The 21,793-nt window shown below is 40.3% G+C and overlaps 1 protein-coding gene across 11 annotated transcripts in view; it reads right to left on the reverse strand.

The window, feature by feature from the left end:
• Window positions 1-21,793, reverse strand: part of RAPGEF6 (Rap guanine nucleotide exchange factor 6) — a 124,780-nt gene that overhangs the window by 70,172 nt on the left and 32,815 nt on the right. For all 11 annotated transcript variants that reach the window (XM_048319995.1, XM_048319990.1, XM_048319994.1 and 8 more), the window contains exons 5-6: window positions 13,742-13,811; window positions 7,901-8,044 (exon numbers count right to left, since the gene is read on the reverse strand). In XM_048319995.1, coding sequence (XP_048175952.1) covers window positions 7,901-8,044; window positions 13,742-13,811 — 214 coding nt within the window. The remainder of the gene's footprint in view (window positions 1-7,900; window positions 8,045-13,741; window positions 13,812-21,793) is intronic.

Below are 21,793 nucleotides of genomic sequence, written 5' to 3' on the forward strand. Positions count from 1 at the left end.
GATGCCACATCCCAACACTGTGGCATCACCCCCCACCACAGGCTCTCCCCAGGGCTACAAGAAGGACTGTAAACTACTGCCAGCAGCCAGATTTCAGTAAGTACAGGTGCTTGCTTAAAATAAACCCTCCCTAGTTTCAGTCTGATACAGTTTCATTTGTGCATCGCTCTTAACTGCTGTTACATAGCAGCACATGTCACCTCCAAACTGTGGTGATTCCTGTAAATCACAGTTTATATATACACTGCTTGTCAAGTCCGTAAAATCTTTAGGGAAACTCCTGAATATAAGGTCTGAAAAACAACCACTTTCATTATGGATAAATTGAAGTTGACATGTTGCATTATGTTGTTAGTTTAAAAAAAAAAAAAATTAATCTGAAAACCACAGATTTTAACCAAAGGGCAGTATTTTCATTAAATATTTTCTTACTTTGTGCACAGCCTATTCAAGTCATTACTCGCTTGAAACTGCAAATGCTCATTAATTGGATTGGGAAACACCAGTGGTCTATGGAAATTCCTAGGAAGATTTTTAATGCACAGCACACCTTGAGGATCGGTGTTTTGCTAATGACCACCATAACCAGCGGCAGACTTTCAAGGAGCCCTTGAAAGTAACACTGTTGACAAAACGAGCAGACAAAATCAGTATGTAAAATAAAATATGAGCGAACATGCATTTGGCAATTTTCCCCTTGCTTACAAAAGCAGAGGGAAGTGCCCAAGGACAGCTCGGCAGACCAGGGTGAGTTCAAGATGCCAAGCACAGGTTCCCATGCTGGATGCCAGGGGGACCCTGCCAGAGGTTGCTTCCAGCTCCACCAGTGAAGCAGCAGAATCATACAATCACAGAATCGTTAAGCCTGGAGAAGACCTCCAAGATCAGGAAGTTCCACCATCAATCCAGCACCACCAGCATGTTCACCACTAAACCATGTCCTCAGTAACATATCCACAGATATTTTTTTAACACTTCCAGAGATGGTGATTCCACCACTGCCCTGGGCAGCCTATTTCAATGCCTTACAACCCTTTCTAAGAAGAAATTTTTCCTAATAGCCAACCTAAACATTCCCTGCCTCAACCTGACACTGTTTCCTCCCATCGCTTGTTACCTGCGAGAATAGATCAACCTTCATGTCATTCCAGCCTCCTGTCAGGGAGCTGTAGAGCGTGATAAGGTCCTTTCTGAGCCTCCTTTGCTCCAGGCTGAGCCCTGACAGCTCCACTGGCCACTCCTCATCAGACTCATGCTGCAGACCATTCCCCAGCTGTCTGGCCTGGGAAGCAGATACCTCTACACCATTTGTTAATGGAGCTGCTTAATCACTACCTGATTCACAGCCTCTTCCCCCACCCCCACAGCCCAGCCTAACAGTAATTTTCCTTTCCAGAAAGCCAGGGGGTCCATCCACGTACATCTCCTCTCCTCCACCAGACAGCGCCGGATGCTGCATCCACACCCACACACCCTTTGTGTGCAGCCCACGACAAACCAAACCCACAGAGGCCCACACAGGAAGTGAACATGCTCTAGACGCGGCTTCTTTTGATCACAGAAGTAAGAAACACATATAAAAATGCAGGAGAGTTCAGCAGAGCTGCAAACAGGGACAGCATACGTGGGCTTTTCCAGGGTCCTGTCCCACACAGGGTGCCTGGCTAATGGAGGCTCTGGCATATGCTGTGGAACCTGAGCACATGCCTGCTCCTGAGCACCTGAGAGCTGGGATCCCACCTAGGCCATGCAAAATTATCAAGACACAGACTAGAGAAAATCCTCATGTTGTTAAAAAACAGCATCAGAAGAAGGAACCTGCATTATCTCTTTGTATCACGCAATACCTCCAGAGAGATAATGACAACATTAATTTCTGTATCCTGTAAGTGCACTGCAAGATCCGTGGATTTCAGCAAGACCTAAATTTTCTTTTGATTCATAGAATTCCCAGAATGGTTTGGGTTGGAAGGGACCTTAGAAAATAACCAGTCCCAAGCCTCTGCATTAGCAGGGACACCTTCCACTACCCCAGGTTGCTCCAAGCCCCACCAAACAAGGCCTTGAACACTTCTAGGGACGGGGCAGCCACAACCTCACTGGACAACCTGTGCCAGGGCCTCACCACTCTCACAGGGAAGAATTTCTTCCTATTAGCAATCTAAACCCACGCTTTCTGTCACCCTGAAGCCATCCTCCCTTGTCCTGTCACCACAGGCCCTCATCCAAAGTTCCTCTCCAGCTCTCCTGGAGTCCCTTTAGGCAGGGGAAGGAGCTCCAAGGTCTCTCCAGAGCCTTCCCTTCTCCAGGCTGAATAGCCCTAACTCTCTCAGCCTGTCATTAGTTAATAAAGTTAAAATTCTGTCAAATATTTTTTTAAAGTGTCAAAAAGAGGAAGTGTGGACATGAACACAACAAAAAGCAATGAGCTGCAAAGAGAACCGTCTTCCAGCTCAAGAACTAGTGATTTCAGCCACTCACAAGATCAGCCACAGCCTCATCAAAATGAATTGATATTCCAAAAAAAACAGAAGCCAGCAATGCTGTGTCCAGGTTTAACAAAAAGCAGCTGGAGACATGCCCTAAGTCAGTCTTACTTGGTTTCGATTATTGAAAGGTACCATTTCAGCAAATTTACCTGGTAGTTAAAAGTAGATTATAAAAGACCCACAGTGTTTTATAGCATTTAAAAAGAAAAGGATTGGTGATGGTAAAGCACCTAATGGGTTTGATCCAGTATATTGAAGTGTGACTTAATTCCCTCCAATTATGAGATCCCCCATGCTACCTCCAGCCTCTGACAGGATTACATTAAGTAATGATCAAAGAACAAGAAACTTGCCACTCAAGCAGTCTGCAGTGACAGACTTCTCTGAAGATAAATGCTTCTACACAGCTCCAGGACAAATTTTACTTTATGCAAATATTAAGATACTGTCCATTAAATGCAGTATTATAATGAATCTTTTAAACCTCATCATCCTCTTACAGTAGTTTAAAAAAATTTCATCTCTGAGGAAGGGGATTACTACTAAAGTTTGGTACTAATTTCTTTATTCTGCTCTACAATAAACTAACAGGTGAAAAAATTCAGTATGTTGTCACAACTCCACAGAAACAGGCATTAGATCATACATGCACTATTTTTAGAGCTACAAATATTCTTCATCTGAAAAAAAAAAAAATCACAGAGACTTGTCAAAAATGTATGTGGGTAATAAATACACAGAATAACAGAATGGCTTGGGTTGGAAGGGATTTTAAGTATCATCTTGTTCCAACCCCCAAGGCAGAGAGGGACACCTTCCACTATCCCAGGTTGCTCCAAGCCCCATCCAACCTGGCCTTGAACACTTCCAGGGATGGGGAGTCCACCACCTCAAATTACTGACCACCAAAAGGAATTAGAAAAATGTTACTGAAATGAAAAAAAGATTTGAGTTTACAGGTTTGAGTCACGTGGGAATTTGGACTGAATTGTTAAATCCTGTTTGGATTTGAACAGTGCAAGAAATATAAATGCAAAACTTACTATCTCAGGGTTTATTTTTTAACTGTGAAGATAAATACTTAAACTGTTTACTTTCCTATTACTTGATCCAAGATCAAAACAGCAATTTAATTTTTATAAAGCACCAGAACTATAATTAAATTTTATTTTTTTCAAAGCATTATCATTCAAAAGTCACTTGCTGTTATTCTGGCTGCAGTTTTGCAAGTTCCTACTGTATGAGCACAGAAGTCTGGGATATAGTTTAACAGAGATGATCACAATTACTTCTTTCTTTTGTAAGTAAAAAAAATGGTTGTATTATTACTTCTTTTGTTATTATAAAACATGGTTTCATTATTGATTGGGTTGAGAATTAGACTAAGAATAGAAATGACTCACTATTTATCTCCATTGTGACACTGCCCTGCTGCAACGAGCCCAGCTCCTGGCTGGACGTTTATCACCACCAAGATATGTAACCATGCTAAGAAATCAGATCTGAATCAAGAGCTAGCATTATTAACACCAATGGCACATTTCTTCTTAATCCATTCATTTTGAGCAAGAGCTTTTGCCAAATGTGTCCAGCCTCACTTTCTCTCCCACAGTCAGGACATTACTGTGGGTGGGGTGATGTGCAAGATGCAGCATTACTACATGACAAAAATGGAAAAGGCCAGGAATGCCCAGGGATGAAGAGATCTGATATAATTACAGGGATGCTCAGACCTGTCCCAGGCAGACTGACAGCCACACATACTCAGGCTGCCATCGTGGCCGTGGCCTCACACATGACCCACTGCAACAGAGCCACCTCCTCCAGCCCTTCACAGGCAGTAGTGCTATTGTGTAGCCTGAAAAAAATATTTGGTAAGTGTTTTGCCAAATACACAACTGCCCTCGGGATCTGGCTGGCCTGCTGTGCTGTAGAAGGTAAGAATCCCCAGCACCAGCAGAACCTCAACACATTGGTTGCACACCTTAGGTGCATTCTGGATGTGGAGGAGAGCCCAGCCTGCTCACCAATCCACCAGAGCAGTGCTGGCATCCGCTGCACGGGGACTGCAAGAGCAGTCACATCACTGTGCACTTCGAAGATAGAAACAGAAACATAAACCTGTTCACTCTGAGGGAGAAGAAAGAACACTGCCAGCATGTGCTCACTGTATTTACTTGGAAAGAAAAAAAAACACAAACCAAAAACCAACTACAAATAGTTAATTCTGCAGACAACCAGTGCTCTCGTGAAATAACACTGCTCTATGAACCACAAAAATTTAGCAAAGGAATCTAAATGGTAACACCTTCACCAAAGAAACCAACCAGATGATCCATTTTTAACATTAGTTCATTCAAGGGAGGGCAGGGAGAGAAGAAATTTTAAATACCCACAATAATTTGAATGTCAACTATCCTGAAGATAAACAATTCAATTAAGAACTAGAACTCTTTTACTTAATTAAGAGGCATAAGAGAAAAGAAGAGCTTCAAGGATAGTAACAATAATTTAAAGTATTATTCAAAGTATCTGCATACAAATCTTGGTTTTGTGGCCAATCAGGTATTTCTACAGAACAAGTTCCAGCACTAACAAGAAGTACTCCATGTGAGAAGTAGATGTTAGCTCATGTCACAATCCAATAGGTAATGTTTTACAAAACATGGATTAACCTTAATCATAAATATAATCCCAGTATATTTAATATGCAGAGATTTACATTCTAAGGAGTTAATGGAGATTGCATAGATAATTCCCTTAACAGCAAGCACAAGAAACCTTCTATTTAAGGAAATATTCCTAGCTGGGTTAAAAAAAATACTGAATTTCAGTACCTATAGGATCTGAGTTTTCTTTACAAAGCAGAAAACTACTTGCATATGAGAGACTAGGCACGTAAAAACTTAAATGGTGTCATACTGAGTATTCCAACATCAGCCACAGGAGATGGACTGGAGTCCATGCGGAAAGCTCCAAGCCCTCCCCAAGCATGCAGGATTCACAAAAGGTCCATCAGGCTGCATTCAGCATCTGTCACAGAGCACTCAGCAACAGGCTGGAGAGTGAAATACAACTCTGTGCTCATTCACTAGCATTATGCCAGACAGGAAATCTGCTGGAGAGTTTGTAAACACTTTTCCCACTCTGGCAGAAACCTTACTGCAAGTTCCTGTCAAATGGAATTTTGACTCGCCCTCCTCCTTATCCTGATCCCTCACCTGTAGCAGAGGGTTGGAACTAGATGATCTTTAAGGTCCCTTCCAACTCCAACATTGTATGATCCTACCCTTCTCTCATGGGCTACATGAAGGGTTACACCATGAAACCTGTTTTTCAAGATCAGTGGGAACCAGTGTATGAGCAGGTTCATATAGGCATGGAACTAACCATACGTCAGATAGTACATACTTGACTAGTTTGTAATGGAATATGGAAAAATACAGGCACCAAAGTTTTCCTTACTTGTCACACAGGCAGCTTGTTACCGTGTTTTGATTCCTTAGTCATCTGTTGAGTTACAAATTACTTTTTGCTACCTTAACTACTCCAAGTAGGACACTTTCCAATTCGGAGCTTACAGTCTACAAAGTAAGGATTGGTATTTCAATTCAAACTGCTGAAAACCCAGCATCTTGCAGATTTGGTAGCAGAGAGGTGGTTGTTTACTCCTTGCCACTTAGCACTCACTCATCCAAGAAAACACTTAGCGGTGTTACAGGACTCTCCTTACATATTCCTAATTAATAGACATAAAAGCAGACTTAGGAATGTGCTGTTGATTTAAGTTTATACCATTTTCCAACAAACACCTCATATATACATATACATATTCACAAATCTGAGGAAGTCACCAGGTTTGCAACAAGCAGCTACAGGCTCAGGTGCTCTGTACTGTTGGTAACAATGAAATAAATCAACACAAAGAAAAATAAATCAACTTGAAGGAAAATCTTAATGAGGACATAATCTGTTGACTAATCACAGTCCTGTGTGTGTACCACACTGACTCCTTGCACCAATAACTGAGAGCCTCTGAGATCATTCACGAAGCCGTGAAACTTGGTCTTTCTCAGACCAAAGATGCCAAGTCCCTTCTCATGCATCCCCCTCCAGGCAAGCTGCATAGGTAGCACCAGCATCAGCTGTTACTGGGATTCTCCTACTCTTAGCAATGAAACCTGAGAATTATTTATTATCTGTGTTCTTATTCACTGTCACAGACACCAAAGAGAGAGATACAGTCTGTCATACACAGATTGGAATTTAATTACTAATAAAGCTTTATGCGTACCCACCCAGAGCGTGAGGGTCCAACATCTCATTTCTTCAATAATTAATTTTATGTCTTACTAATAAAATCCAACATGTGACAGTTCTAGAAATGAGATGGCAGAGGATGTTAAACTTCAAGTAGCATATTCTCTTCCTGTCACAGACAAATGCTGTGCAGGGCCTAAAAGCACCACTTGCGACCCAACTGCTACCAACATGCACAAAAACCAGCAGTTATATAAGTTATAAGCTCATATCTGACTGCACACATCAGAGATTTTGAAGTTTATCAACTGAGAGTGTATCTCTTTTGGGGAGATGAAAAGGAAGATGGGCAAAAGGGGGAGAAATTGTTTTTTTCTCTTCTGAGCATGAATACTATTCCAGGGTTGTACTTGAATGATAGTACTGGTTTTAACCTTTGATTTTCAAAGCAGATCAAATTATCCAGAACAATTACTTTCAATTAAATAATTTGTCTAGATCACATATATTCTGTTACCAAGCAGGAAGTTTGAAAAATAAGGGTGAAGAAAAACCTCCGCATAAGCTTTGCAGCCCTGAAACCACAGAGGTACGTGCCTTCACACAGAGCAGAGTTTATAGTCTCTGCTGCTATTTAAAACTAGCAGATGAGTTGTTAACTCTTCTTGATGCTTGAACTACCACTATACTATTTTTAAGCAAGTAAACACAACCAAGTACAAGAGTGTTAATGCTGTACTGATCTGCATTTGTGATGAACTCAACTCTACACCATAGTTCAAATTTATTAAGGAAAAAACCAGAAACCCACCAATTCATACATCTTACCAAAAGAACTCCAGGTAAAACCAACAAAAAATGAAGAATGCCCATTTCTCTGTCCAGTGATCATATTAAGATTTATTTATAATGCTCAGCTGAAGATCCCTAAACCAAAAAAACCTCATCTTTTCCAACTACTACCTTCATTTCCACCTATGGTGTTCCAATCTAAACCACTTCATCACTGCTCCCCAACACGAAAGAAGCGTTCTCAAAAATGGCAAGCATGGACTATTTCACTGCATCAGTTTTGTCAGCAAAAGAAAATTCCAGCCAGCCATGCAGACATCACAATGCCAAGGAGACAGGCCAAGGAAGAGCAGACTCACCGACATGTAGCTGCTGGAATCCACGTGGTCCGTGATGGTCTGACGCTCACCCCTCTGGTTAATCTTCCTATACCTCCGACGGGACTGACGGAGTGGGACTTCTCTTTGCAAGATGTTTTCCTCATTGTCTTTGGAGTTCTCCACCTGAAACACATGTTCAGGCTCCTGGTTAAACATCCAGTTCTTCCATAGCACTGAGAGCCGATGGAGCCGTATGAAGCTCATGGGGAAGGAACAAACATAAGTTCAGGGCAGTTAAACTTTCTGAAGAAAACAACCGTGGTTGTTTCGGAGAACCACTGCTGCAGATCTCAGAAGTGCCTTAATACAATGAGCTGGAGGCCACAGTTTCCTTCCGGGAAACAGTGTATTTATATAAAAAAAAAAAAAAAAAAAGTAAAAAAGGCACACGTATCCCTCTAAACAATGTCACTTATCAGCAGAAACCCTTCTGCACCCACACATAGCACAAAAGAGTTATTAGGCACTGCTCATTTCAAGTTTATCTTCAACACAGAAGTTACCATTTCTTTGTGTATTTACAATCTGGCAAAAACACTGAATTATATCCTATTTTTAGTAGTGTAATTTTTAAAAGCATAATTTATTTCTAGTACCAGTCACAACTAAACAACTTTAAATATTCCAGCTTTTTATAAATAGCTACTTCACCTATGTCATACTACCTTCTAATCGCTTCCAGTGGATTATGGAGAAATGGCTGGAACTTGATTCGTATCTTGATGTTAAATATTATTTGTGACTAAACATTAAAAATTAGGTAAATTTATCTTGTTAGTAAAAGCCAACATGAAACCTTTTATCTCAATAGCTACAATTCTTTTTTCTATAAAAAGCAGTCTCATCCTTTCCCATTTCCTTTTGATGTTTTGGAAAAATATCTCCCAGCAGGAAGCAGGGCAGACATGCATGCAAATAGGCTGCAGCAGCCAAGAAGCTTCTCTACAATATATTTACTATGTAGAAGTTTCTGCTGTCTTCAATTGCTTATTTTTCATTTTTTCTCTCCAAATTTCACTGGAAAATCCTAAACATTAAGGCTGTACTAGTGGAACAGGAGAAGAACCTCTGCGTGGTCTTATACAGCTCTCACTTCACATACTCAAGTAAATTATCTCAAAATTAAAATCCAGAAGGTACAAAGGAATGAAACCCAGAACGACTTAACAGACAGAAACAGGAAAGTAACCAAACTACACCATCACAAAAGCAAGATCACATCTACCTTCCACATCACTTTTTCCAAACAGCTACGTTCTGTCTGAAGTCAGAGGAAGGTGCAAGCAGCTGGGCTTGTCTTGCGGGTTCTTTTTGATTCCATAGAGAAATCATACATTAACAACATGGGTTAAAGATATAACAGTTAGAAAAGTTAGAAAAGAAGAGTGAAGCTCACACCATAATATTGTCAAAAAAAGAAATCAGAAAAGCTGAGCTCCCCCAGCAACGGATAACCACACTTTTCACTAGGATTTTACTACCTCTTTGCAAAGGAACAGGACAACCACCAAAGGTATCTATTTGCAGCACTGCTGTAAGCACAATGGTATAAGGGTGTAAAGAATACAATGCATGCAGGCAGAAACAAAAAAGAAACAAAAAATCTTTTTAAACAGGCCATCCAGTATCATAAAAAAATGCACTAAGATGATTGATATAGAAGCCTTTCTTCATGCAGCATAAATATGGATTTCTAGTTAGCACAGTGTTGCCCTCAAATTGTACAGAAGTCCTCCAGAAATAAGGAATTTTGGTTTTGTAAAGAGTTACTCATTAAATAACCAAAATTGCAATGATTTAATTTTTAATTTTTTCTATGCGAGCTCCTTCAATAAATGCATTATTATCCTTTTTTCAGTCTTATAAGACCCTAGAAAACAAAACAAGCAGTGAGCTTCTTCAACAGAACAGACTCACCTGGACCTGAAAACTGCTGAGGTGAACAAAGGCTCTTCCAATACAGATAACCCTTATTATCAAGAAGCCCCAAACTAAACAGGTATTTTTAACACTATATTAAAACAAACACTCAGTGACAGAAGAAATTATTTTTCTTTCACAATTCTAACTGAAAACTAAGAAGGGAGCATAAATAAATTATTTGATAGCACTAAGTCAAAACAAACAAGTGGGGGAAAATGAGACCACCTGCTTCCTTCGGTTAGTGAACTGCTGCTGACAAAAACAACATGGAAATCAGAAACCAGGAAAGACCTCCATGCCACAGAGCTTCCAGCTTAGTACCACCAGCAAGAGCAGTATTTTGAGTCCAGCTGACCACCAGGTTGTCAACACTTATGATTTACAAGAACTGATTCTGATATTCTGTACTTGAACAGGATAGGCACACCTGGGCATCTCACTCGGCCCTGCTTTCACCTGGTTAAAACTAAAAATTCCTGTTGGCAGAGAGGTGTCACCCTCATCACACCCCTATGAAAGAATTCAGCTTCTCTGTGGATTCTGGGAGCCAGGTCCCGGCATGGGAGCAGAAGGAGGACAGGTTCCCCAGGCCACTGCAGAGCCAGGAGGACCAGGCTGCCATCAAGTCAGATTGAGACACAGACTGCTTCCCATTACTTCATTTTCAATAGAGTATCACAGAATTGTTAAGGTTGGAAAAGGACTCTGAGATCATCACATCCATCCATGCCCCAAGCCCCTGCCAGGCCCACCACTAAACCATGTCCCCAGGTGCCACATCTACACATCCATGAAATCCTTACAGGGATGGTGACTCCACCACTGTCCTGGGCAGCCTGTGCCAGGACTTGACCCTTCCCATGAAGAAAATTTCCCTAACATCCAATCTAAACCTCCCCTGGCACAACTTGAGGCCATTTCTTCTTGTTCTATCCTTTGCTACCTGGGAGAAGAGGCTGATCCCCACCTGGCTACAACCTCCTGTCAGGGAGTTGTAGAGAGTGATGAGGTTCCCTCCTGAGCCTCCTTTTCTCCAGGCTGAGCACCCCCAACTCCCTCAGCTGTTCCTGATCAGACTCATACTCTTGTGCCAAGAAGTCTGGAATAGCGCATTAACAGGCCATATCCTAATCAAAGGTGTTCTTTATTAACCTCAAACACTGGCAGCAGCAGGATGCTCCCACACCACCAGCTTCACCCAGGCACTAGCTGCCACACAGAAATCGAGAACCACAGGATTGCCCTGTTGCACTCTGCAGTCCAAATCAGCAATGAAGTATTTTCTACCTGCAAGTATCACGCTGCCCTTCTGAAATCTTACACTTAGATCTGAAGAAGAAAATGAAGCACCAAGGAACAACAGCAAGGATACTTCAATACACCGAGATATGCTGCAATTCTGGACCATTTTCTTAAGTGATAAATGGGGCTATTATTAATTCAATAGATTGCTCAGCCTCCAAAAATATGAGTTACAATGACCATTCACACACTGTTATCCTCATTAACTTAAGCTGACCACATTTTATGGCCTTTAAAATGGGTCTGTTCCCAGAGGCTTCCCACTACAAAACTGATTTACATTCTAAAACGACAGGAGAGAAGAAAAAAAAAATTCAAAAAAATCAGTCACCAGCAGGAAATGATAGAGTTCTTTAACTCCATTAAAGTAGCTAACTAATTCTTCTGCTTGAAGATAAATATTCATTATGTATTAAACCTCATTAGTATGTTGCACATTAAAATCTAGAGAAAATAAAAGAATTAAGATAAATTTTAATAAGAGTTCATCAGGGAAATGAAACTCAAGTACACCTTGTGTCAGTGAAGATCATTAACAAGGTGCACACCACCACACTGATGTTTTTTTCTCACACTATTTGAAGTGCTATCTAGAAAATACAGCTAATACTACCTGTAGCTACATTTACCTGTGAAACATGATCATAAATATAACGAGGTAACTACTCTGCACTTTTAATTCTCTGATTTTCCTACCAGAAAAACATACTGAAGTTCCAGAGAAGGACGTAAGATACTTTCAAGTGTCTCTATACTCTTACTGGCATTTAATTGCTATTACAGACAATTCAGGAGATCTAAAATAGAGTCAACAGCTGTTTGGGCTGTGCCTTTGCCTCCAGGAACACTCAGCAGTGTGTGAGGCTGCTGACATGGCCAATGCTGGCTTACCCAGCTACTGTGATACTGTGTTCCTCTGAAAACACTCATCACAGTTGTGCCTACTCAAGTTAGACACACAACACTAGTTTCTTCAGTAAGTATTTCAGTAGGGCCAGTTTCTCTCTGGAAGCACACACTGCACAGAAGCTCCTCTTTTATTTCCATCTTCAATAATTTTTTTTTTTTAATTATTATTACAATGGTGATATGACCAAAGAAGGATGTAGGTATTTCTTAAGATTTCTATAATGTACTTTGCCCATTAAATATTTTTCACATAAACTTACAAATGCACTTGCAGTGAGTCAAGTCACCAGCCTCCTTCCTTCCACTAGACCAGGTTGCTCCAAGCCCCATCTGATCTCGTCTTGAACACTTCCAGGGATGGGGCAGACACAACTTCTCTGGGCAACCTGTGCCAGGGCCTCAACACCCTCACAGGGAAGAACTTCTCCCCAATATCTAATAATAGATATGACATGGCTGCACACATTGCCACCCAAATAGTCCTGTGGCATCCTTCCAGGCATAAATCCACCCCCAAAATTCCAGCTTTGAGAAGAGACTGGACAATTCAGAATAAATTAACTGTTTCACTCCAAAGCGTGAAGACAGGTTTATTGCACTCTTAACCTTAACTCTTAACTTCATGGCAGACTGTAGGTTAAAATATGTGCTGCAGCACAGAGCACATTACTGATGCTATCAGAGCCCACAAGCAGAGTCAGACTGACACTGCAGAGAGCAAATGGCACAAAGGACAGCAAGTGGACTTGGTACAGGACACTGCTGACCTCCCTCCTGCTAATGCGCTGTGAGAAACAAACATCTTACGGAAGCTGAATGTTTACATGCTCAGTAAGAGACACTGTCAAATATCAGTTTTAATGTTACCATATCTAGATCTAGGGCAGCTAAATCAATAGCAGTCTGGAGATCTGAGTCTGATTAACAGACACGTGGCTTCTGAGCACAACGAAGAGTTTTGTTCAGCTCCATTAACAATATCGAAGATGAAAGTTGAAAGAGATCTGCCTGTGTCCCCGGGCACACTGCTGGGATACAATGTCAGTCTGTACTATGGAAAAGTAATCCTAATATTCCAACTGCTCACAGCATGTGTACAACAACCTGGGAAGGACTGAGCAACACACTCTAAGCACAGATATCTGCATCTATATATGCACTTGGCAGTATCAGTAAGTGTTCTGAAGAAACAGAAGGAATCCTGGACATTAAGGATGGTGACAAACCTTACCCTTCAAGCGTGGCTAAGCAGTCTCATGTTTCTTCTCCTACCTACAAGCCTTCAAACTATGTGGCACTGCAAAGGTTTGGAGGAGGAAGGTTTTTCCACCCAGGCATGACCAATAAAAGCCATGAAATGGGGAATGGGGGTGTAAATAAAATATTCAAGATAGAAGACTATCATAGCCTGACTCAGGAATGCTCAACTCAGCCGTGACAGTTAGGCTTTTGAAACTCAAGTAAGTATAATTTTAGAAAGAATGACCTAATCATCATCATTTACCCGTCTAGATTAAATTTACATAGCTACTGCTGTTACAAGAGCAGCCATAGGTATAATTGAAATCAAGGCAATTTTGCTGCAATTTCACAGAATACTTTACAATAAGCTTTTTGCGGTAAAAGAGAAAGAATTTGCTGAAACCAGCAATAGATTTATATACATATGAAAAAAATCTGTCTTACCACAATCATTTCTGAAGGTTCCAATATGATACATTCGCATCCTCTCTTTCCTCCAGACTGCTTGCCAAAACTAGAGTGGGATAGAAAAAAAGCAAACAAAAAGCAATGAGATTAACAGCCTATTTTACCTTTTCAGTAACAAAAATAATTGGCAATGGTCCATGTTGTTAAAAAACAAAAAAGAAAAAAAGAGAAAAATTGATGAAAACTATTGTGTGAAAAATGCTAATTAGATAGTATCATTACCATAACATTTTAATTTATTCAGCACCCCTCATCATGGCCTGCTATGTAAAGTCTAAATATAAAGAATGTTCTTTTGTAAATTATTACTTCCAGATACTCAAAACTACTCATAATACATTTCATTTCTGACAAGACCTTAGTAAATTTTAATTAAACATTAAACAGGTCTTGTAAAAACAAATATTCATAAATTCCAAAGACTCCAAAATACTACTCAGCACACAGCATTTTTAATGAGAGTTCCCTCAACTCTACATCACCCCTTCATCCTCCAGCAAAGGGGGGACTGAGAACCTCTTTTCTAACATTGAGCCTTAACTTGTGACCTCTGTCTTTTCCTCCAGCAAAGGGGGGGACTGAGAACCTCTTTTCTAACATTGAGCCTTAACTTGTGACCTCTGTCTTTATGTTGCTACTTGTACCATCACAAGGAGTGGGTCATGGTGATGGGTTCTGTTTAAGAAGTATGAAAGAACAAATGTAACAAAGCATGATGGGCGACGTAAGACAGCAGCTGAGAAAGGAGATAAAAACAAACTGATGTGCTTCAGCTCATCAACTCTAACAGGAGACTTCCTTCAGGACACTGAACAACAGAACAACACTGAACAACTTTAGAGGAATCACCTCTGAAGAGGGCACCATGCGACCAGATCTAAGGGTGCCGGAGCTACCAGCAAAAAAAAAAAAACTGAGCTAGGCACTGCTAGGGGATGTGGGGTGTATTATAGACCATATTACAGACCAATAACATCTCAAATCAATCCTTTTGTGACCGTAGTGATACCTGGAATTGAAAATACCTGGCTTCGCACATTAAGTTTGTCCTCACTCCTTAGCCATTAGCCTGAGGTGAGAATGCTTGACCTATCCACTCCCTGGGATGGAAGGAAAGTGATTCCACACCCCCAGCACATAAAACAAACTCCTTGATAAGCAGCACAGTGGCTGGATTAGCAGTTCAGTAGTTGTAGCTGCCATGTTACAAACTCAGACTGTCAACAACAACCACATTTTAGCACCTACCAGCAGGTGAGATAACTGAAGAATCAGTTAATGCAAAGCAGGGATTAACATGTGAATTAGAAGGAAGTTAAGACAAGAGTGGAGACGAACCCTTAAAAAGTGGGACAGCTCCATCTGTTTTCACTGAGGTTACATTTAAAAAGTACATCTGAAACTCCAGCCACGCAAGACTTGAGTTACATAAATGGTCATCTTGATGGCAAAGATCCACTGAAATACAGAACATTTAAAAAGACCCATGTTTATAAACACCATTCCAAAACTTCTGTGGGATATGTGCAACTACGGGAAAAGAATTTAAGCAACTAAACTGAAGCTAAAAGACTAACAAAACTAAACTGAAGAAGGGGAGGTTTAGATTTGCTAATAGGAAGAAATTCTTCCCTGTGAGGGTGGTGAGGCCCCGGCACAGGTTGCCCAGAGAAGCTGTAACTGCTCCATCCCTGGAACTGTTCAAGGTGAGGCTGGATGGGGCTTGGAGCAACCTGGGATAGTGGAAGGTGTCCTTGCCCACGGCAAGGGGTTGGAACCAGGTGAGCTTAAAGGTCCTTTCCCTCACAAATCATTCTGTGATTCTCTGCAACTGTGAAGTTACTCAAGTGAAGCTTCAGATTATTGCAACAAAGAAATTATCAGCATAATCCAGTTAGGATAAAGAATTAGAATTAACAGGAGCAGGGCAGCTTCTACTGTCAAGTTTTGATTTTGCTAATAGTCTACTGAAGGAAAAGAACAATATTTAAATTACATGACTGCAATAGAATCATAAATGACATGACAACTAAAACTTCTCATCCAGACCCAACAAGCACAAGTTTCACACATCTATAGTAAGAAACTCAGAGCTCAAATTTTCATGCCTTCTTTCATGCTTTTTCCACACACCTTGTGATCCAGGCATGAGAGTCTTGTGTTTTTGCAATGCATAAAAGAATGGCTAAACTACTCTCACTCTTACAACAGTTAATTCAGTTCAGAAAATACAGAAATGCCATTTTCAATGTCAGCTCCAACATTTAGGTGAACTGAAATCCATGTTAAGATTTCTCTACAAACTAAAATCCAAAGTGAGACCAACTTTGCTATGGGATCATTTTCAATTAAAAAAAAAAGTTAAATAACTTATAATTCTATTCCTTATAGTAGAAAACTAAAGACAAGAGATATTTTTTCCAAAACACCAAAATTATAAAGGAATTATGTGCAACTGGAAGTTTCAGGTTTTGCACCTTTTTAAAACCATAAATGAAATAATCATTACCAGTATTATCACAAAACAGATTACCATTACTGCTACATCCCCTGTAGTTAGGAAAAAGCACAATTTCCTGCTGCAGGTTGTTCAAGCAAAGTATTTTTGTTGTGTAACAACAATTTATCAAACTCCTGGAGGTCGAGGAGGAGTTTTCTTTTTTGTTTTGTTTTACATAAACACATTCCTCCAATTCAGCCACTGTCCAGCCTCCCTCTGCTTATGTTGCAGCATTTGCTAATTAAGTAATGGCAGTAAACACTAATAAGGACAAGAACAGTGCTTGGAACAAAGGTCACTGTCTTGGCACTATCATTTCTGCTCCATCAGGCACTTTACAACAACCAAACACTTGGAAAAGGATCAGGTTCCAAAGACAAAACCCACCCCACTAATCTTAAAGAATAAACTACTCATATGAACAACTCAATAGGTCAAGTTTAATTATTTCCTTGTACACAACATGGATGGCTTCTTGATTATTCCACAGCAGAGCTCCTTTTCCAAAGGAGGAGGCCGCATATGGTTTTTCCCCAGCCATAACAACCACTGTGTCTTGAAAATACCAACTTTTAACATTCTTAATTAACATACACAACATGTTCTAGAAACATGGGGTTTAAATTTCTTAATTACTTATTCCATATTTTTCCTTTAGAATACAAAATGTTTAATTTCACTATCAGTTAAGAGGTTTGCTGACATCAATATACTTCACTAATCTGCCAATTATAATCAAGGCCTCAGAACAACATTCATTCCTAAATGCTTGTAAATGGAAAAGGTTCAGATGAACAAAGCTTTGAAAGTGGAGGAGAGAAAACACACTTGGAAACGAGCAAACTTTGACATGGACCATTCTTCCAGAGAGGGAACATTTCTGCGACAGCAAATTACTTGGAGAAGTCTTTAGCTGGTGATTAAAGAGCCACTCAAACCTGAACCATGCTGTTTCTCGAGAGAGCTCTGGAAAGTTCATCTAATTCTGGAAGAGATGGGGCAATCTTATCTTCTGGTACTAAAAGACAACTGGCATCAAGAACACAGTGTTTTTTGCAGGAGCTGTTATTACTTAAGTCTTTTTGGTTACCCACCTTGGCACCCAACAAGATCGTGACCACGGACGTCCTATCCCAGGGCCAGGTTTGCTTCCTGGAAAGGTCCAACCCAAGAAGCCCATTTCAGTGCTTCTGCTTTCCAACCATCACAGCAGCTTCCCCAACCAAAAGCACATCCCTAAACACTACATCCTCTTGATGTCACATGTGGCAAGATACATAAGAAAATTGGCAAATACTGACTAAGGTATAGCACATTATATATGCTTTAGTACTTTAAGCAGAGTGGGGAAAATAATCCAATTAAAAATTTAAATTAACACTGAAAGTGTAAGAAAACATGAAACTAATGTAAATTAAGCTCTACTTACAATTTAAAAATTGTCAAAGGACATACTACCACTGATATACCATTAAAGCTTTAAATTATCAAACAATTTAATTGGCATTGTTAACAATGTGTGATTTAAATAAGTCTTAAATTTAATATAATTCTATAGCTTCCCACTGCTGGAAGCCTAGAAAAAGTCAGTAGTATAAAATTGCATTACAATTTTTTTTATTTATAATTTTATTGTATGCTCTCATCACTTAATATTCATCTATTTCATCTGCATCATTAATTTTCACACACTCACTCAACGGTCTGCAACACTGTCATGAAAAAAATGGCTTCCAGATATCAAAGGAAGCTTTGTTTATCCTTCATTTATGGATGCCTCATCTGCAAGAAACCTTGTTTTCCTCCTGATTCACTGCTACTCAATTAAAAATGCTTAAGGAGGTGTATCATCTGAGAAAAGAATGTAAGTTAAACTGGCATGATACCCCATACCAACAACTGTGCTCAGGCCATGGATCAGACTGGAGCTACTGAAATGTAAAAGCCCAGGACCACAGATAACAGGATCAGGTCAGGCTGGACAGGGCTTGGAGAAACCTGGTCTAGTGAAGTGCACCTGCCCATGGCAGGCAGCTGGAACTGGATGAGCTTTAAGGTCCCTTCCAAACCAAACCAGTCTGTGATTCTGTGACAGTCCTTGGTTCATCTGTCCCTCTTCCACTGTATGATTTGCTCATCTCTCTGCAACTGCAGAGCACCTTAGAAGTGCAGGCACCTGAGTATGTGCCTGACTGATACAGGGATACAGGGAATGGAATAAAATTAATCACAGGAGGGAGCCTTCTGTATCGGAGAATACTCCCATTTTCACACTCATGCTCACTCCCCAAAACAGGAAGGTGTTAAAACTTCTTTAAGGACCTTTTATAACAAACCTTACTTTTATAAGGCAAACTATTTAGAAATGCCTCCAACATAACGTATTTTGAATGTAGTTCTTGAAACAGGATGTGCACAAACACAGCTTTCTGAAAAGAGATGTTTTGAAAATTCTCATATCCAGCTGTTCTGCAACCTGAGTATTTGGTGATAAAACACACCTGGAATGACAAGACTGACGAATTTAAGCAATAGCTATCACATTTTACTCAAACATTTCCTGATATCAATATGCTCAAGTTATTCAATACTGATAGCGTCTCATTCTGCATTACTCAGAATATCGTACATACATTAAAGGTAAAAACACAGCCTGTCCTGAAGAGCTTTCAGCCTACAAACAGATGGAGGCTGAGACTGAATGTCTTATTATTTAACACTAATTAGCAGGCATCTTCAAATTTACAATATTCTACTACATCCTGAAACAATGTTTTCAGATATTTCAGACGTCAAAGCCATCAGTGGCAGGATGTCAAGCACTTTACCTTCTGTTCTGTATTTTCCAGGAACTATAAAATCATAACATTATCCTGCCTGTATAAATTGGTGTCAATAATGTACAGTTATCTGTGACTGTCAATAAAGCTACCTGCAGGAGTTTTACCTGCAGTAATACTCAGTACTGTATTACATGTAGAACAGGGCCAGGGTGCTGATATACCAGTTTATCAAGATAACAAGCAAAGGGTTTGCAGATACTTTGTTTTTATGAATATACTTGTCTCTCAAACTGCCTGTCTGCCTGTCAGGCTGCTTTTAGGTACATAAAGATGAAGATAAATTGTACTCGCCACTGCAAAGTGAATCCCATGACCCCACTCATCCAGTAACCTGGATGCATTTCTTCAATGCAAAAAGATTTTGTATGGAAGGGCACAACTGGGCCTGGAAGAGACAAGATGTGTAAGGAACAGACACGTTGTTAGGTTGTTTTTTTAACAGATGAAAACGTGTTTTTGTGCAAGTCAGGGAGGCCTACATGGGCATATAGTAACAGGATAAGGGGGAATGGCTCTAAGCTGACCTAAGTAGATTTAGAGGAGATATTGGGAAGAAATTGTTTACTATAAGGGTGGGTAGGCCCTGGCACAGGTTGCCAGAGAAGCTGTGGCTGCCCCACCCCGGAATGCATTCAAGGCCAGGTTGAGTAGGGCTTGGAGCAACCTGGGATAGTGGAAGGTGTCCCTGCCCATGACAGGGGGTTGGAATTAGATAAGCTGTAAGGTCCCTTCCAACCAAAACCATTCTGTCATTCTATGAAAAGCACTTCATTTTTCCACTCCTTGCAGAGTGCCTCTTCTGCAGAACAGCTATTCCAGCAAACCCCTGGACATCTAGTGCAAAGTTGCTGTTGGTCAGATCCAAGATAAAATCCATTCCATTACCTATGAATGTACCACACTAATATATTAACGGCTGGAAAAACCATTAAACACAAATCTAAACATGTAATTTTATACTTAAATTTCTTTGTCATTGATTGGGAAGTAACACTGAGGGAAAACCTGTGAAGTTGCATAACAAGCAGTAATAGTCGTGGTGACTGTGGATAGAAAAGTCAAGATCTGCCCTTCCTGCACTGCAGTCAAACACAGGAGTATACTCAACATCAAAATCCTCATGGGAATAACCTGTTTTTCTCGGCATCTCCATGGAGGTCTCAATTTCACTAGATTTGTCTCAGCCCAACCATGATCTGAAGAATGGGGGTGGTGGGGAGTTGCCTGAGGCTACAGGTACATCAGGAGCCCTCAGCAGCTGTTGAGCAGCCCCAAATGCCTTTATCTGTGAAACAGAGCAAGGAGATGGGGAAAAAAGGTCCATCAGCACAGACCAAAAGTTTCAGCAAATGCAAGTGGCAGAGTTTACGTGACATCATATGCTGTGCAAGTCCTGAGCTCTTCAAAGTAACTTCATTAGAAAAATATTATAATACTTAACTCCATCAGGAAACGGTTTAAAGGAAACCAGATACCACAAGATATATGGCTGAATGCAAAATACCTATTTCAATTAATGCTCAGTCATCAAAATCCATTTCTGCATTAGCTCTTAATAACAACATTTAGCAGGTTTCTCTCTTAAGCCTGCTGAAGTTTTAATTGGAAATTATTTCAGAGGCTGTGTAATGCTACTCAATCTACCAGCTGCAAGCTCAAGATCTCTGTATTAATTACTTTATACTCTGAACGTGATGACCCTTTGGGGAAGCCTGTGTCTCACTTACTGCGCAGCTTTCCAGCTATTCCAGATCATGGGATTGCAAAGTCTCAGTAAAATTGTATTTTAGTTATAAACAAACCATACATAACCCTCTCCTTCTAATTTCATTTCTCTTGCACTTTAGTTTAGCCAACAAAAAATTCTTTCTGTGGCACAATCAGCATCCGTTGCGGTCCATAAAACTTCTAAAGGGTAGACTCTGTAAGGAACCATGAACCGACCAAAATGGAATTACTGGTGTGGGGGAAACATGGACAAGATTTTTTGGCCATATAGTTGTGACAGGCCTGAACAGAGTCTTTCTTCATTTTCTGACTTTCTTAGATTAGTCTATGTCAGAAAAGATGCACCATGTCCTCTTAGTCTGCAGCATGTTCCCAGCCCTTACGCAACATCAGCACGCCCAATACAAGTTGCTGCACTTAAGGAGACCAGGACACAGCTTCTCACTAGTGTGCTGCCTCTTCTCATCCACATGCCCTTTTCCCTCAGAGTACTTTCATACCAGCACTAGCACTGCCAGAAGAATTTAAATCTGAACAACTCTATCTGAATTAATTAGTTTTACAAACACATTTATTGACAGCATTCCCAAGTTGTTGGTTCACTTAGTGGCTGTCAGGCAATGCTACAAGTTATAGCCATCACTTAACAGAAACACCCAGGGAAAACATCACCTCATCCACAGCCACCAATGCACTGCTTTTATCCTGTGCTGAGGGATAAATCTCTCAGACTTGATAAGCACAGGGATGTAAGCCTGAAGTTCTCTTTAAAAGAGCAGAGAAAATAATCCACAACAGTTAGTTGGGAAGAGCTTTCTAGTGTGAAGCGAAAATACACTCAGGAGTATTGTATTGTGACTGCAAGACTTACAGTCACACAGTAAGAAACTTAAATCCCAATTATGGCAACAATTATCACAATTCAGAACCTTATTGGCAACTGCCAGTTTGTCAGAA

Source organism: Corvus hawaiiensis, chromosome 15 (assembly GCF_020740725.1).
Source record: "Corvus hawaiiensis isolate bCorHaw1 chromosome 15, bCorHaw1.pri.cur, whole genome shotgun sequence".
NCBI classification, from domain to species: Eukaryota; Metazoa; Chordata; class Aves; order Passeriformes; family Corvidae; genus Corvus; species Corvus hawaiiensis.